Source organism: Emydura macquarii, unplaced genomic scaffold (assembly GCF_026122565.2).
Source record: "Emydura macquarii macquarii isolate MOO-44397 ecotype Brisbane River unplaced genomic scaffold, CSIRO-AGI_Emac_v2 contig_2795, whole genome shotgun sequence".
Classification (NCBI taxonomy): Eukaryota; Metazoa; Chordata; order Testudines; family Chelidae; genus Emydura; species Emydura macquarii.
Window position 1 is genome coordinate 762,074 of NW_027132932.1, and position 17,616 is coordinate 779,689.

Consider the following 17,616-nt stretch of genomic DNA (forward strand, 5'->3'; position numbering starts at 1 on the left):
CAGCTTCTTAAGATCCTTGTCCTTATCCATGCCCTTAGTGGATTTGAAATTTCCCTGCACCGACAACACAGCCAGGAACCCTCGATTTGGATGGGCACAGAAGTTCTCAAAAGTCTTTTGGAGGCACTGGGTATCTCTTCTCCACTCATTTGGAAGTGGGAGGAAGAATGGCAGGTGGTTGCCACAGTCCTTTAACCAGGCCAAAGAACCCCTTGTTGATAAAGGAGATCCTGGTCAGAGTTGTAAAGCTTGAGACATCAAAAACATAGGGACTTCATGGATGTTGAAGCATCACTCAGATGTTCTCAGTGTGGGACAGGAAGGCCTGGAATGCTTTAAAGTTGTCATTTGCTGGCATGGGGACTTAGTGCCAATGCTTCATATGATAATGCGGATGACTCCTTGGATAGAGAAGCTGTTGTCCTTCTGTTTGTCTCATGTTTGCAGAGGCTATTGCCTGGCTCCAGTGTTAGTGGTATAGCTAATGATGTCACTAGGGAATGTGATCACCTCCTCTTTCTGAATGTATGTGAACAGGATCTTGCTCCTAGACAGACACTTGTGCCAAAAGTAAGGCCAATATAGCCAAGGTGGCATGCTTGTAAAGAATACTAGCCTGTTTGAGGCTGGCTGGCCCAATGCCACTCATGGGTGGATATCTCAGTTAGGGCTCCTCAATGTGCTACCTAAGGACTCTCTTCAAAGGTGAGAGAGGGAGCTCTACTACACATTGGAGAAAAGGAGAGGTTTAACAAGAGAAGTAGGAGTAGATCTCTTCTTCATATGGCAGTCCCCTATGGTGATATATTTCCAGTGGCAGTTATCACTTCAGTGCAAAGGATGTCTCCACAGGGGACACTGAGTTCTCCAGGCTGTAACACAGCCCTTTGCAGGGCTCAGTCATGTGTTATCAAGGTCAGTACCTGTTCTCGTACCTCACATGCTCCTCCAGTTTTTGTGGAGGACTTGGGAAGAGTTTTGTTTCAAGTCCTCCTTCTGGGACTGTCCTTGTCTGGAGCTATGTTGGGGTGCCATCTGGCTTTGTCTCACCAAGACACCTTTTCGTGAGGCACTGATGCTGGCTTTACTGCCAACACTGGCTTTGTCAGTGTCCTCAGCCTTTTCACTGCCTGATCCTGGGATATGGATGCCTGCTTGAGGGAGTGTTGGCTGATGCTGGTTTTCTCAGCCTCACTCTGGTAGCTGGTCACCTCTGGGTCTGAAGAGACCTGCACAGACTGCTCTAATAGCTTTACAATGAGCATCCCCTGGATTTGCAAGTCCTCATGGACATGGACTTACGCACAGACAACGTCTGACATGTGGCTCTCCCCGAGGTAGAAAAGATATGCTACAACCATCCTTCCAGAGCATCAGTCCTTTGCAGGATAGGATGGGTTTGAACCCTTATGGCTTAGAATCTGCCATGAAGTGTCGTAGTAAGCACCAGGCTCTATACTGTAAGAACACATAAGGAGAGGACTTTGACTTTTTTTTAAAATGCTCAAAGTCATTTGGAGGAAAAAGCAAACAGAAAAGTGAAGGTAAAGTTCCTCCTCAGTAGATAAAATCAAGTTCAAGTCTCTGAAAACAGCAGCAAGTCAGGCACTCACTGGGTTCCTCACTGCCTGGGTGGTAAGAGAGAAGTTTTTGATCACTCTGCTTTTTATGCTCTCACACAGAAGCATGAGGCGGCACAGGACACATGCAGCCCTGACAGAAACTGCTATTCAGAATATTTTGATCTCAGGTGTATGCATACCTACACTGGAATCTGGGATTCACACAAACATATTCAAATAATTTTTCCTTCTTTATTGGCAAGACTTCTTAGTCCACAATTTAAATTTGAGAACTCTCCACAAGAGAAAGGGCTATTCCTCCCCCCCAGTAATATAAAATACAAGCCTTCAGCAGCAATTTGACATTCTATATAAGCTTGCGAGAACATATGACCTATAGAAACGTTACTGCTGAGCCTTAAATACTTTTCAAATATATTGTAGTCAATTAAACTTTAGTCCTGAACACCAGATCTCATCCTGGGAAGCCTAATAAACTAGGTTTTATCTCCTCCTTTCCATTACTTGCTAAACAGTAGCAAAAGTTATAATTTTTTCAAACTCTGTTGAACCCTTTGGCTTTTGTGACATCATTCTGAAACCTGTTGTCCAACTGATTTTTAATTCCATAGATTTTTTTTTAACCTTAACCTCAGTTTTGAGACTGATAAAATTGTCTGTGGATTTCAGAGAGGAACCCAAATTGGTCATTCCATAATGAAAAAAGCAAGGCAAGAGACAAACCAGTAACCCTAACCTCTTAGCAGGCAGACAGGATTTCTTTTATTGCTTCACTGAGAAAAGGAAGATTGTTTGATAAGAAAAGCTGAAGGCATGTCTTTAGCTATGTTCCTGCCCAGATGAAGAGCAGCAACACAAATAATTATACTAACACTAAAAGAATGTATTCTGTTCACTGTTGATGTAACATAGGGAATTGTAATTTATTTTTAATTATTTATTTAACTGACAACATAAATATTAAAATATTGAAAACCACTTTCAAAATAAGGAGATAGACAATTTCCTCTCCTACTTTAGTCTTTTGTTCCTATTAATTCCTGGTTATCAAAGGTTTCACTTTCATATTCCCTTACTTATTTTTCCAGTTTCCATTTAAATTAAGCTTCCCCAAAACACCACTTCTTTCCAATGCAATCTGATGTTACTAGGTGGTAAGAGGTCATTTACAAGCAACATAGACAAGTACTGAAGCTTGATATCTCTGACAAACTAGCTTATAAGCATCATAGAAAAGAAAGCAGAGCTTGAAAGCCTATTTCTGAATTTCTCACTTAGCAATGCCTACATTTGGGACTTGCAGTTGTCTGTAAATAAAATCTGTTTCTATGCATTAAAGAATGAATACAGAAAAAGTCTTATGTAAAACATAAGATAAGATATTTCAGTATAGCCACAAGCAAGAAAGTTGTTGCTTTACATCAAGTCACACAGCTCTCTGAATTAAATGCCACTCTACTAAAGAGAATAAAATCACAAGTGATTTAGGCACCTAGGACCCTAACTCCCATTGACTTTCAATTAGACTTAAGTTCCTAAATCATTTAATTGTTTTTGAAAATATTAACCATAACCTTTTGGGAAAGTTTATTCCTAATGCACCCCTTTCTATTACATATAAAAAAAACTGGAATGTAATTTCACAAGAATCAAAACAATCCACAATAAACAGGGACAAAATAGCTACTAGCAGTTAATTACTGAAAGACTCTATATGGTTTTATAATCCCACACTCTATAAATCTTAAAGTAGCATTAGGAGTGGAGTGACTGCACAGGAAAACTGAGAAGCCCATACGTATTCAAGTATAGGTCTTCCACAGTGTTAATTCCCCTCTCGACTACAAGAGACCAGCACAAAGGGTTTGGTTTATTAATTTATCTGACTGGATGAAATGAAGAAATGAAACTTCCAGAAATTAATGTCTCTATGTACATGAAGATGTGTGCAGCAATTCAGACATACCTTTCAGTTTAGTGTAGGAATGAAGCAGAGGATCAGCTGAAACCATGCATGGCCACCAAGGGTAACCAGACACTTTAGACCATACTAGATCCCCTATGTTGTACTTCAACACATGGACTTTGTCTTCTTTGACAGTACTTGGAGTTGAATCTTTCTTAGCAGCAGTCTTTTAAAAAAGAAAACAAACTGTTACCACATTTCCTTCAAAACTTTACCTTGATTAATTAATAGCATACACATCAGAAATACTAATTAATCAACTAACATTGCTTATAAATGTATCTTTGAAGTAAATTTTGTGTGTGAGAAAGAGGAGGTCGGGGTGATGGCAGTGGGGTGTGACAAAAATAGCATGGCAGAAGAGAAAGCAATGTTTTCCCCCAAAATAGTAAATGGACAGCATATTTCACGTTTTAGAAATGGGACTGCAAAATTATTTTTTTAAAGTTGTTTGTTCTTTTGTGGGTTTCTCTTTCTTCCTTTCTGTATATAACAAACTCTGAACTTCTGTTTTTTGTTGGGTGGGTTTTTTTTTTTTTGGTAAACCTTTGACATATCAGTAATGTCAAATTTATTCTTTCCGGGTTTTGCTGGATGACCACTTGGAGTCACAAGGACTACGTCTATCCTGAGGCTAGGAACAAGCCTCCCAACCCAGACAGACAGACCAAGTAGTGCTAGGTCAGCTAAAGCTAGCATGCTAAAAATAGCAGTGCAGACATTGTGGCTTGAGCAGTAGCTCAGGCTTATCGAGCCCACCCAGTCCTCTGGATTTGAGCTCAGGTGGCTAGCCTGAGTCTCCACCGGAGCCGCAACATCCATACTACTGTTTTTAGCATGCTGGCTCGAGCTGAGCGAATGTAAAATTGTCTACTGGGCTGGGGAGCTCGCTCCTAGCTGCAGCGTAGAAATACCCAAGGATGTTCACTGTGAGCTCTAACACCTTAACTGATGAGTAGAGGATGTGAAATCTTCAACTATCTTCCTTTGTGTAAAATGTTATTCATTGAAGTTTAATAAATGTTAATACAAATGTTAATACAAGCATGTTAAATTAGTGTAGAGTCTTCCAGCCTAGGTAGGACCTACATTTCTAAGCAAAAGGAAAAAGAATCTCCATATATTTCAGGCCTCCTTTATATGTTAGAGCATCAAAATATGGCAAAAGCCCATTTTTTTCCTTTTGAAAGTCCCTTAAAAAAATGCTTTCAGCTATAGAAATAAAATCTTTGTCAGGGATCAGCTAAAATTCTAAAACTACTTACTTTAAATAATATCAAGAAACTATTAGTATTTCCAGTTTAAGGGCTCTTTACCAAGTTAATTGCAAAGCATTTCAAATAAACTAAAAATAATTTTCCTTCTATAACTATACAACACACATACTAACAGTAGTAGTAGAGTCCAGATATAAAAACAATATATTCACACGCTGGCACAAACCATTACATATTTTGTTTCTACTGCCAGTATTTTTCTGTGTCTAGCTTTCACTTTATCCAGAATCTATTATTTGCCTATATTCAATATCAATAGGCAAGTGGATCTATTGTATTACATTCTTACATCTAGCATTATATCTAGTTGTCGGTTACTATTTAATTACGTAAAATGTGACATTATATCATTAGTCTTTTGCAGAACCATTCCAATTCAGAAGGTGGACCAAGGCTTTTAGACTATTTAAACAAATTGTGGAACTGAGCAAAAAGGGAGAGAGAAGAGATGACATTATGAAGTGCTTAGAAAGTGTTTAAAACTGAATTAAGAAGCCTAGTGTCTTGAGATGCTGTAGTAAGTCAGGATAATCGTAGAAGGCCAGATGGGAATATAATAAACTTCTGGCTGTAAGAATCTAGGACTAAGACATGATTTCCTAAACACAAACATTAGCAAACCTTAAATACATCATAATGATTTTATTCATAATTATTTTTTTTTAAATCAATAGTTAAAAAGGTATGCCTAGTTATGAAATAATGCCTAAAAGTTATTAATTATGAAAGGCTTTCCAGAGTTGGGGGGGAGGGGGTAGCTCTTCTTGTGATTAACAGGATGACATTCCATCTCATTTTAGTTCCTCATCTTCTAAATCAGCTTTTCTGATGATCTCAGGACTAACTCTCCTGGGTCCATTCCTCCAGTACGAATTGTGCTCCCATTGCTCTCAAGTTTTTTGGCCTGTAAGACAGCCCCAAGCGTTCCCTCCCCGAGGATGCTTCAACTCTAGAAATCTCAGAAGATCTAGAACATTCCAGCAAAATCTTTCAAAAGTGAGATATAAAAAGCTCTCCCTAGCAGTTAAATACAACATGAAAAACTACATTAAAGCCACATTTGTAAAAAATTCCAAGAAATGGATGCTGGAAAGAGAGATTAGACAGAATACACAATTTCAATGTTTAAAGTAAGTGGCCGGATAACCATCCTGAAAGATAATGGATAAAATTCTCAAAAGCAACTGATTCACGTACCTAACTCCCATTTCCAAAAGTGATTTAAGGCCCTAATAATTTTTTAAAACAGAACTTAATGTGCTTTTGACAATTATAGTCAGTATCTCTGAAGAATAAAATTACAAGTAATTAGTTTGCCCTTCTAAAGGCACTAAATGCACAGGATTCTGTGGCCTGGTTTACACTTAAAATTTAGGTCAACAAAGTTATTGTGTTCAGACATGTGGAAAATCCATACCCAAGTGCTGTAGCTATGCCAACCTAACCCCCAGTGTAGACACAGCTAGGTCAATGGAAGAATGCTTCCATCAACCTAATTACTGCTCCTTAGGGATGTGGTATACCTATACTGATGGAAAAAACCCTTCCATCACTGTAGTTTGTGTCTACACGACCTAGACTAACTACAGCACTGTAGTTATACCAGTATAGTTCCTGTAGTGTAGACATGGTCCTAGCCTTAGAGCATTAAGCAGCCCACGTATATAGTCCAGTGAAATAGATAAAGGATACCGATCTATCTAAAGATTAGTGAGCAACAAGAGCCAGAGTTGCTATTGTTAGGCAGCTCAGAGAGAAAAAAGGCAAAAAGGGACTGGCTAGAATATTCTGGAGCCTCTGGAAGCACTTCAGATTGGAGCATGCTCAGGGGCTGGTGCAGGGAAGGACTAGAGCACTCCACAAATCTTGTAGGTGCCACAGAGGTAAAAAAAAGTTTAGAAAGTTCTTCCATAAATCTGACTGAAGGCACAAGACTCAAGAGTGAGAATCCTGTAATGGAATCTTTAAGGATCATCTATATAGCTCATTCTAGTTTTTTTGAAGAAATATAACTAACACTCCAGAACTTTTCTTTAACAGCACATTACTGGAAAAATAGTGCAAAAGTATAGCAGTGTAATATTTATTAACAGGAATTCTAGGAGACCTCTTAAGGCACAATATACATTATTGGCACAAGCTGTCTAACTCATTTCCATCCTAATAATTCCATCTTAATGCTATTTTAGTTATTTCCCACTTTCTAGGTAGATACTCCACCCCATCTAACATCAAAACACCTATGGGTGTAACAGCTCCATCCCAGTGAGCGGCGGTCATAGTCAGCAGCAACAAGGAGCAATCTAAGGACATCTCTGGTACTCTCTCACTCCCCAGAGGCCCTTCTCCCCGAACTGGTCTCAATGTTTTGCTTTTGAGAGGAGCAAAGTTAATACAAACAGACCAACTCCTTTTTTCCACAAGTATCAGGGCAAATTCCATATGTCCTCCTGCACATGGACAGGTAAGGCACAATTCACTGTCTTGCTCATCTTCCCCAATAATTTTCTGCCAATTATCTTTGAGTGGGAGCATAGAAGAAGCACCTGAAAAAGATGTGTTACTGGCCTTTGCTACAGGAGAAAAATGCTTAGACGCCTCCCTTAGAGGAGGAGGGGAGAAGACGGCAGCAGAGGCAACTGCTTCCTTTCTGTTTTGGGATAGGATAACAGTGATTTCTCATCTCAACACCCTGAAGTGGGAGGAAATCACATGATAATAGGATAGTTGTGGTATACAGAAGATGGCTGTCTCATGGGCCTCTTTTGCCTCAGTATTAGCAAGCTATGAAGCACTTTCAGATGGCCAGTAGATGATATGGTGGATATCCAATCCAAAAAGAGATACATCTTGCTCCCTGGATTAGTGTCCAAAAAAAGCTTTTGTTTTGAAAAGTGGTTGGGCTGCCTTTCATTAATTTGTTCTTAATAAAGAGAAATAGAGCTGCTTCGTAATCACAATTAATTTTAATAGAAAAGTTATACCTTAAGGGTACCAGATTTATGAAAAAAAAAGCAGCCAATGGTCTGGATGAAAGAGAAATGGGCTGGGGAAGGCTGAAAAGTAAAAGGTAATTTTGGATTACCTCTCACCAAGCCCTTAACAATTGAAATACCTTGGCTTTTATACTCCTTGGAAATTTGATAAGCAATCACTGCCATTCTTATGTTTCATCCACGAGAATGTGACACATCACTAGCAATTCTTTTCTCAACCCAAAAAGTTGAAACATGATAACTTTTACCTTGATGACATTGCTATGTAATTAACACTACAGTTCAGTAAAGAATCCAACCCGTAACACTAGATGGTCTGTTTTAACCTGCATCTAGTCCAATTCCCAAATATAATTTTGTTTCAGGATGTCAATGGGATTGAGAAGATTACTTTAGAAAATAATCATAAACAAAAATGTGTAATCTGTGGCACAGTGCATCTTTAAGCTATGGCAAGGACTGCTGGTTTCTGCAGTAATCTTGTGCAAGAGGCTGGAAATTCTGTAGATTTGGATAATTTGAAAAGTAATAATGCAAGTTAGCTGAATATTCTTTGACTTTTGATTGAGTTTATTTTATTCTGCTCATACGTACTAAATTTTGGAAGCATCACAAACGTTTGTATTGATAATGTATAATTGTCATAGAAGTTGTCTTGTGAGTATGTATGTGGAGGTGGGAGGAAACTGAACATATTAGTAGCTGGTAAGGGACAAATGAAGCTTTTTTACACCAAGAGAGGTATGAAAGGTAGTTTGGAATTGTGGAATAAATATACTGGTTGAAAGTTTCTTTTAAAATGATGAGCAATGACAAATTTAAGAATGCTAACATTTAAATTGTCATTTAGGTTTCAGACTCTACACAAGTTATATGAACGGGCCAGTTAACAATTTAGAACTATTGTTTCAAGCTGACTACAGCATCAGAAAGCCAATGTTTTATTATTTTGTCATGCACATTTAGAAAACTACCTTCCTAATCACAAGAGCTTAGAAATATGTTTTAAAAAACAAAAGCTATACAAGAATACTTACAATGTGAAGCACAATACTGCAACGAATGGACTCTACAGCAAGTTCTATGACCACAGAATGCACAAGAAATGCTGCAGGAAATCTAGTCCCTCCCAGCAAAGAACATCTCTAGGCAAGAAGAGTTGGTACTGGATACCCAATGCCAATCAGAGGGCAGTTATTAAAGTAGATGAAAACAGGAGGAGAGAAACCAGCAATTTGTCCAAGAGGCTTGTGACATTATACGGGAATGTGATGTTACATCATATGGCAGCAACACACAAAAACTAATAGTATGAGAACAAAAGACATATCTGTATCCAAAAGTAGTTAATGTATCCAAGCAGCAGCCAATTTCTAAAATGGTAGGGGGGTGAGGATTCTCCATCAAAACCTTTCAATCAAGACTGGAGGTCCTTCTAAGAGACATGGTCTAGATCAACCATAAATTATGGGCTTGATACTGGGTGATATTCCAGGGTCTGTGGTACACAGGCAATCAGACCAGATAATCTTTGTTATCCTTTCTTTGACAGAGAAACAAGCCTTGTGTATGGGGGCAAGCAATAGATGTGGTATATCTTTACTTTGGTAAGGCTTTTGATACCGTCTCACATGACCTTTTCATAAACAAACTAGAGAAATACAACATAGATGGAGCTACTATAATGTTGGTGCATAACCAGTTGGAAAACCATTCCCAGAGAGTTATCAGTGGTTCACAGTCAAGTCGGAAGGGCCTATCAACTGGGGTCCCACAGGGATCAGTTCTGGGTCCAATTCTGTTCAAACATCTTCATCAATGATTTAGATAATGATAGAGAGAGAGTACACTTACAAAGTCACAGATGATTCCAAGCTGGTGGAGGTTGCTAGTGCTTTGGATAGGATTAAAATTCAAAATGATCTGGACAAACTGGAGAAATGGTCTGAAGTAAATAGGATTAAATTAAATAAGGATAAATGCAAAGTACTCCACTTCGAAAGGAACAATCAGTTGCACACATACAAAATGGAAAATGACTCCCTAGGAAAGAGCACTGCAGAAAGGGATCTGGGGGTCACAGTGGATCGCAAGCTAAATACAAGTCAACAGTATAACACTGTTGCAAACAAAGCAAACATCATTCTGGGATGTATTAGCAGGAGTGTTGTAATCGAGAGACAAGAAGTAATTCTTTCATTCTACTCTGCCCTAATTAAGCCTCCACTGTCCAGTTCTGGGCACTACATTTCAGGAAAGATGTGGACAAATTGGAGAAAGCCCAGAGAAGAGCAACAAAAATGATTAAAGGTCTAGAAAACATGATCTATGAGGGAAGATGGAGTAGAGAAGACTGAGGGGGGACATAACAGTTTTCAAGTACATAAGAGGTTGTTACAAGGAGGAGGGTGAAAAAATGTTCTCCTTAACCTCTGAGAACAAGATGCAATGAGCTTAAATTGCAGCAAGGGCAGTTTACGTTGTGCATTAGGAAAAACGTCCTAACTGTCAGGGTAGTTAAGTACTAAAATAAATTTCCTAGGGAGGTTGTGGAATCTCTGTCACTGGAGATTTTTAAGAGGTCAGACACTGCCAGGTATGGTCTAGACAATGCTTGGTCCTGCCATAAGTGCAGGGGACTGGACTAGATGACCTCATGAGGTTGCTTCCCGTCCTACGATTCTATAATAGATCTGTAGATTCTAAGGTCAGAAAGACTATGAAAATACATTTAAAGATTTGATCTGAATGAAGAATCTGTATTGATAGAAACAGAAATAAAAATGCAGGGCCAGAGGAGTCTTCCTTAAAAATGTTTAAGATACATAATACAATTTAGAAGGTTAGAATTATTATTATTCGAAAAGACAGACTTTATGAAAAAAACATGTTTAGTTTTAGACACAGGCAATTTAAAAAGTGAGAAACAGACTGAATAAAAACGGCCCTTTAATTTTGTAGATGGTGAATCTGATACAGAATTTATCCCTCGTCACAGAATTGTGATCAAGGACCTCAGGTTTGCACTTTTTAAAACCCATGCATGTTTCTAGCATTCATGGCTGTGAAGAAAAGTTTATAATTGTGTATTAAATTAATACAATGATAAGTCTCCAAGTCTGCAGATAGCTTGAAACAACTATGAGGTACAAACCATCCCAATCATATTAACAGCATATTAATTTTGAAACTTAGAAAAAGAACCCATGACATACTGAAAAATAAGTGACAACATAAAATAATGGAATATAAATATCTGTGTTTATTGTATTACTCAATAAAAACTCAATTTAAAAAAAATTATTTGAAGCTGCTGCAGAATTTCTCAAGTTTCTAGCAGAAAGCCACAGAATACAGAGACCTTGATGCACGATATAGGTCCAAGTTGCTGGAAGTACATGAACCTTATGTTAAAAAAAATTAGAAATAGGCAAATGTTAAAACATTATAGGTAAGGAATGTAAATAGAATGTAAGCAATTTTCCAAGAACATTGAATCAGAATCAAGATGTGTACTCACTAACCTAGACTACCAGGTCCTTCCTCCCAGTTTGACCTTCTGATTATACCCAACTTGTTGCATCTTGGGCTATGTCTACACTGCAGCACTAATTCGAATTACAGAACGTGATTTATAGAAAGCGCTGCAGACTGTTCACACTACAGCGTTTGTGCTGGTTTCTTGCGTCCACACTGGCCAGCCTTAATTCAAATTAGAAAGCGGTGCAATGTGGGAAGCTATCCCACAGTGCAACTAACCATAGAGGCTGTTGTGACAAGTGTCATCATCCCAGGATGCAGCGCTGCTCCCCCCACCCTCTTCCCCCACCCCCAAACAAACAGGAAAAGGATTTTCATGCTGTTTTTTTACTCCCCCGATTGCCATTGCTGCAGGCACATGTAGACAGCTGAACTATGCTCTCATTTTGACCATGACAAATACATCGCAGCTTATCCTGGATTATTTTAGAACTGATGCTGTTTGCCTTTTATGCTCCCCCCACCACCCCCCTTATATTGCTTGCCTTTGATTTTTCCCTTCACCAAACGAACCCCCTCACCTGTATGCTGTTTGCCTTTTATGCTCCCCCTACCACCCTCTGTATATTGCTTGCCTTTGATTTTGATTCTACAGGTGTCTGTAGAATGTAAGATAAATAACAACGGAGTCAGTTAGTATATTAATAGTGATACAAATGTTTCCATTTCACTGATGGAAAGCATGATATAATGTATCCATATGTAGCACTGTGAATAAAGTCTTAAGAAAGTATCAATTTCCATGATTGGCCACTGAAACAATGTAGCAAAGAATTTCCTCTCACTGCTGGCATCTAAAACGAATTCACCACTCAGGGAGGGGGGTGGGTAGTGAAATCTTTCAAAGGAACAAACTTTAAAGGGCTAAACTTTCAAAGGGACAAATCTTAAAGGGACAAACTGCAAAGCGCTTGTGTGTGTGTGTGTGGGGGGGGTTATTGCAGCTTGGATTTTAAACCCATTCCCCGCAGTGAATGAAAATTTAAATCTTCCCAGGGGCTGCTTTGGGGGAGGGTACTGAAATGGGGCATCATGGGATACAGTCTGGAGGCCAATTAATTTGAATTAAGTCCCATTGCGTCCACACTCACACTAATGCGAATTAACTGATGCGCTTCAGGCGCTAATCCACTTGCAGAGGTGGTTTTATTAATTCAATTTTAAAGGCCCCTTAATTCGAATTAACAATGCACTAGTGTAGATGTGGGAGTAATTAATTCGAATTAAGGGACTTTAATTCGATTTAAGCCACCAGTGTAGACCAAGCCTAGGTTTCACAGAATCAGAGGGTCAGACTAGATGACCCTTGCGGTCCCGTCTAACCCCTTGCCAAGATGCAGGATTTGCTGTGTCTGAAATCTCCAAGACAAATGGCTATCCAGCCTCCACGACTTCTATAGGCAGTTTGTTCCATTGTCCTACTATTCTTACAGTTAGGAAGTTATTTCTGAGATTTAATCTAAATCTGTAGTATCCTGCCTTACAGGAAAAGAGAACAATTTTTCTCCATCTTTTTTACAGCAGCCTTTCAAATATTTGAAGGTCCTCTCATGTCCACCCTTAATCTCCTCTTTTCCAAACTAAACATACCCAGTTCCTTCAGCTTTTGCTCATATGGCTTGCATTCCATCCCTTTGATCATCTTTGTTGCTCAATTCTGGATCCTTTCCAGTTTCTCTACATCCTCACTACACATTGATGACCAAAATTTGACACAGTACAACAGCTGAGGTCTAACCAGCCACAAAAAGAGAGATACTATCACCTCCCATGACCTGCATACTATGCCTGTTAATGAAACCTGAAAATTGCATTTAATTTTTTTGCAACAGCATTGCATTGTTGACTCATGTTGAGGTTGTGATCCACCACAACTCCCAGATGCTTCTTAGCAGCGCTGCTGCCAACCCACTTATCCCCCATTCTCTACTTGTGCATTTGGTTTTTCTTCCCTTAGTGTAGGCACCTTACATTTGTCATTATTAAATTTCATTTTGTCGTCTATGGTCCAGTTCTCCATTTTAATCAAGATCCCTTTGAATTTTCTCTACCCTCCAAAGTGTTGACAACCTCCCCAGCTTTGTGTCATCTGCAAATTTGATCAGTATGCTCTCTATTTCTACATTCCAGCCATTAATAAATATGTTTAACACCAGACCCAGACAGACCCTGTGGAACCCCACTTGAGACCTCCTTCCAAGATGACAGTCCATTAATAGTCACTCTGTTTTCAATTGTTTAACCAAATATGTACCCACTTAATGGTAGTTCTATTGAGTCCATATTTCTCTAGTTTACTTAAGAGAATGTCATTTGGGACTGGGTCAAAGGCTTGCTAAAGTCCAGGTATGCTATGTCCACTACATTCCCCCTTGTCCACCAAACCAGTCACACTATCAAAGAAGGAAATAAAGCAGGTTTGGCATGATTTGTTCTTAATAAATCCATGCTGGCTGCTAATGATCACCTCTTGATCCTGCAGGTATTCACAAATTGTATGTTTTATACATTGCTCTAGTAGTTTCCAAGGTATTGAGGCTGACTGGCCTATAGTTCCCCCAGCTCCTCCTTTTTTCCTTTTTAAAAAGATTGACACTGTTAGCTCTTCTCCTGTTTTCCTGGATCTCTCATCCATGGGAAATTTTGTCAGTGGTTCTTAAATTTCTTCAGCTAATTCCTTCAGCATCAGGTCCTGCTGACTTAGTCAAATTAGTCAGAATATCTCTGACACATTCTTTACTTATTCTGATCAGCATCCTTTCCCCTTTCCCCTCTATGATAACGTGGCCAGATTAGCAAGGTTATTTTTTGTGTAAAGACTGAAGCAAAGTAGACATTGAGCAGCTCCACCTTCTGATCTTCCATTACTAGCTCACCTTCTTTATTGAGAAGCGGACACAGAGCATTCCTGATCTTTCTTATCAGTATGACATTTATAGAACCCCTTCTTGTGGTTTCTAACATTTCTTGCCAGTTGTAACTTATTCTTTCCCCAATTTTGTCCCTACACGCCTGTGTTATTCCCATGTGTGCATCTCCTTGGGGACATACCCATTCTTCCATGTCCTGTATGTATCCCTTTTGGTTTTTAGATCGCTAAAAATGTCCTGTGCAGTTACACTGGTCTCCTGTGGCTCTTCTTATCTTTCCTCTGCATTGGAATAGCTTGATGTTGAGCCTCTAGTATTATATTTTTTAGGAACTGCCAGCCACCTTCGACTCCTTTTCTTCCTAATTGGTCTCTCCATGGGACCTTGCCTACTATTTCTCCAAGCTGGTTGACATAAACCTCTTTGAAGTCCAGCATCCTTATTTTGCTGTTCTCATGTCCTCCTTTCCTTGGGATCTTGAATTCTATCAGATCATGATCACTTCTTCCACCTTCATGTTTGTAACTAGTTCATCCCTATTGGTCAAAACCAGGTCCAAAATAGATGATTGCCTAATTGTTTCTTCAGCTTGCTGAATCAGCATGTGTAGGGCACAACTTTTTAAGAACTTGCAGAACATATTACGTTTTACTATATTAGTCTTCCAACAGATATCTGGGAAATTAAAATCCCCCATTAATACTAGCTCACGTGTTAGCTAATCTTGTTATCTGCATGCAGAATGCCTCATTCACCTCCTCTTCCCGATCAGGCTGTAAGTTCTTCCGGAGAAAGGACCAGGTCCTACTACGCATTTGTGCTTAATACAATTAAGTTCCCATCTTCATTGAGGCCACTGGGCATTAGCATAATTCAAACAATGTAATAAAAAATATTCTGTCTTCCCTGCCCCTCCTACTATCTCAGAAGGAAGAGAGCGGATAGAGGTGGTTATGGGGCAGAAGCAGGTCTCCCTCTCCTACAGAAGGAAAAGGAGGCTGGCTGAGAACAGAGCAGATCTTCCTTTCTTTGGAGATTTCGGTTGTGCAGTAACTTGCATTAATCGATGGCCAAATTAACTAAAACAACTGCAAATGCTATGTAGATACTCCACAGATGCTGATTCCAAGACTCAAACATTTGTTGCATGGATGATGTTTAGGATTTATCTGTGTACAGAAGAACCCTTTTTATCTAGCGCCATAGGAGAGATCACCCACTGCTGGACCTGTGTGTGCTGGCTGTTTCATTAACAGGGAGAGCAGGATAATGGAGGGTTGGATAAATGGAGTTCTACTGTGTGAGTGTGTTTCTTTTTTTTTCTTTTTGGAGGTGGAAAGAGGTGCTCCTGCTTCCTGAACAATTCAGAAACTAACTGAAAGGATGTAATGTAAACAAGGTAGACAGAATTGATTTTGTGCAATCAGCACTCAAGGTCTCAGGGAAAAAAGCTTGTCTCACAATAAGCTGCCACCCTCTCAGAGGGTCAAAGAGCTTTGACCTAGGGGAGTGTTGCTCCATCTCATCCTGTGACTAAGAAGTGACAATGAGAATCCCACAAAAATGTTGCATTTAAAAAAAAAAAAAAAAAGACAAATGTTGCTCAAATTTCAACTGTATATCAAAAACAGCTATCAAGTTTTAACAATAGACATTATTTCTCTTGGTTTTTATTTTGTTACAGTATTTAGCTTCCAATAACCAAGTGGCATTTTCCTAATAGTTTCTATTTTAGAAGACAAGTCTGTCTAGTTAAATCAGGGTGCTACTGCACAAATCCTTCATGAGCAGGTATCTTGGTAACCATGGTAACACCGCATCTCAGCAGAAGGATACCTTTATTTTCAAACTGGAAAAAAATTGTATAAAGAGAAAAATCTAGAATAGTTTCAACTCGTTACAGATTGAACTGAATTTAAGTTTTGAATCACATTTCCAGCACAGATTCCAAACAGAATATAAGCTCTTTCTCCTTCAAGTATAGATACCAGTTTGTTTCGGCTACTTCATTGGAGTTTTGCACTTCTATTTAAATGGTTTGTTAAATCAAATGCAACTATTTGAAGAGTTCCATGTTTCAATAGCCAGTACTTAAGTTTCATCAAGCTAAGAGAGTATAAGACAGATTTCTAAAGAGAAAGTAAAATGCCTCCATCTGCACTGAAACATACACTCAGACACCACTGCCATGACACTTGATATAATTTTCTACAAAAAAAAGTTCGGAACACCATAGCTATAAAATATGTTCCTTTTGAATACAAAGGAATTTAGAAACTTCTGGGGAGAATTTAAGTGTGGTATATGGTCACAGGAAAGTGATTATTTATCTTACACTGAATGTAGTTCTCAAAGATGTGTCATCCATATATACTCTACTCTTGGTGATTCACGTGCATCCACTAGGTTGGAGATCAGAACCTTTTGGTTAGCTGTGTCCTTTGGGGCCAGGCCTGCACCCTACATGCCCTTCCAGACCCCACATGAGATCATCAAAGGCAGAGCAGAGCAAACCAACCCTCAATTCCTTCATCAACACAAAACCCGGCTGTTACAGAACTCCGTAGGAACAGGGATAGAGGGCGGGTCATGGAATGTATATGGACAACGCATGTTCAAGAACCACAGCTCTACAACAATCGTTCTTTTGAATGCTTGTCCATATAGTCCACACTTTGATTTGATGGCACTGCAGCTTCACACTTTCCCATTGTCTGGATTATCCAAATTTTTTATTATCCTATCTGGCCCAGTCCCAATTGGAGCAGATAAAAAGGGTTCTTCTGTACACAGATAAATAGTCCACCAGTTAACGTTTAGAGGTGGAGGCTCTGAGTCTACCTTAACGGAGATTATAAAACAGCTCTACCAAAAGAGAGATCTAATCTAGATGCATCCACCAGATAATAGTGTTTTGTGAATGTACATTTTGATCCCCAAATAATTGCTCTACATTTCTGCAATTGGAACACTTCTGAAAGAGAGCTTCTGAGCCCTAACTTGACCTGAGGGACCTAAACAGGACCCACTTACATAGCCTTTGAGGTTAAATAGCTTTGCCCTTCTTTCTTTCCATATAGCCAAAAAAGTAGGCAAGATCTCAAATGATTATGTGACGTCTACAGTGTGGTTGTAGCAGTGTTAGTCCCAGGATATTAGAGACAAGGTAGGTGAGGTAATGTTTTATTGACCAACTTCAGTTAGTGAACTGAGACAAGCTTTTGAGTTACACAGAACTCTTCACATTTGTGTAGCTCAAAAACTTGCCTCTTTCACCAACAGAAGATGGTCCAATAAAAGTTATTACCTCATTCATCTTGTCTCTTTGCTCTATCTAGGTAGAATGAGAGACTCCTGTGTACATCTAGAAAGAGGAGTCTCACC

At 39.1% G+C, this 17,616-nt stretch overlaps 1 protein-coding gene across 6 annotated transcripts in view; it reads right to left on the reverse strand.

Moving 5' to 3' along the window:
* Positions 1-17,616, reverse strand: part of NSD2 (nuclear receptor binding SET domain protein 2) — a 172,459-nt gene that overhangs the window by 121,361 nt on the left and 33,482 nt on the right. For all 6 annotated transcript variants that reach the window (XR_010923564.1, XM_067567722.1, XM_067567725.1 and 3 more), the window contains one exon: positions 3,550-3,715. Coding sequence is in view for 5 of the 6 variants with exons in the window: in XM_067567722.1 (XP_067423823.1) it covers positions 3,550-3,715 (166 nt within the window). In the remaining variant the exon portion in view is untranslated. The remainder of the gene's footprint in view (positions 1-3,549; positions 3,716-17,616) is intronic.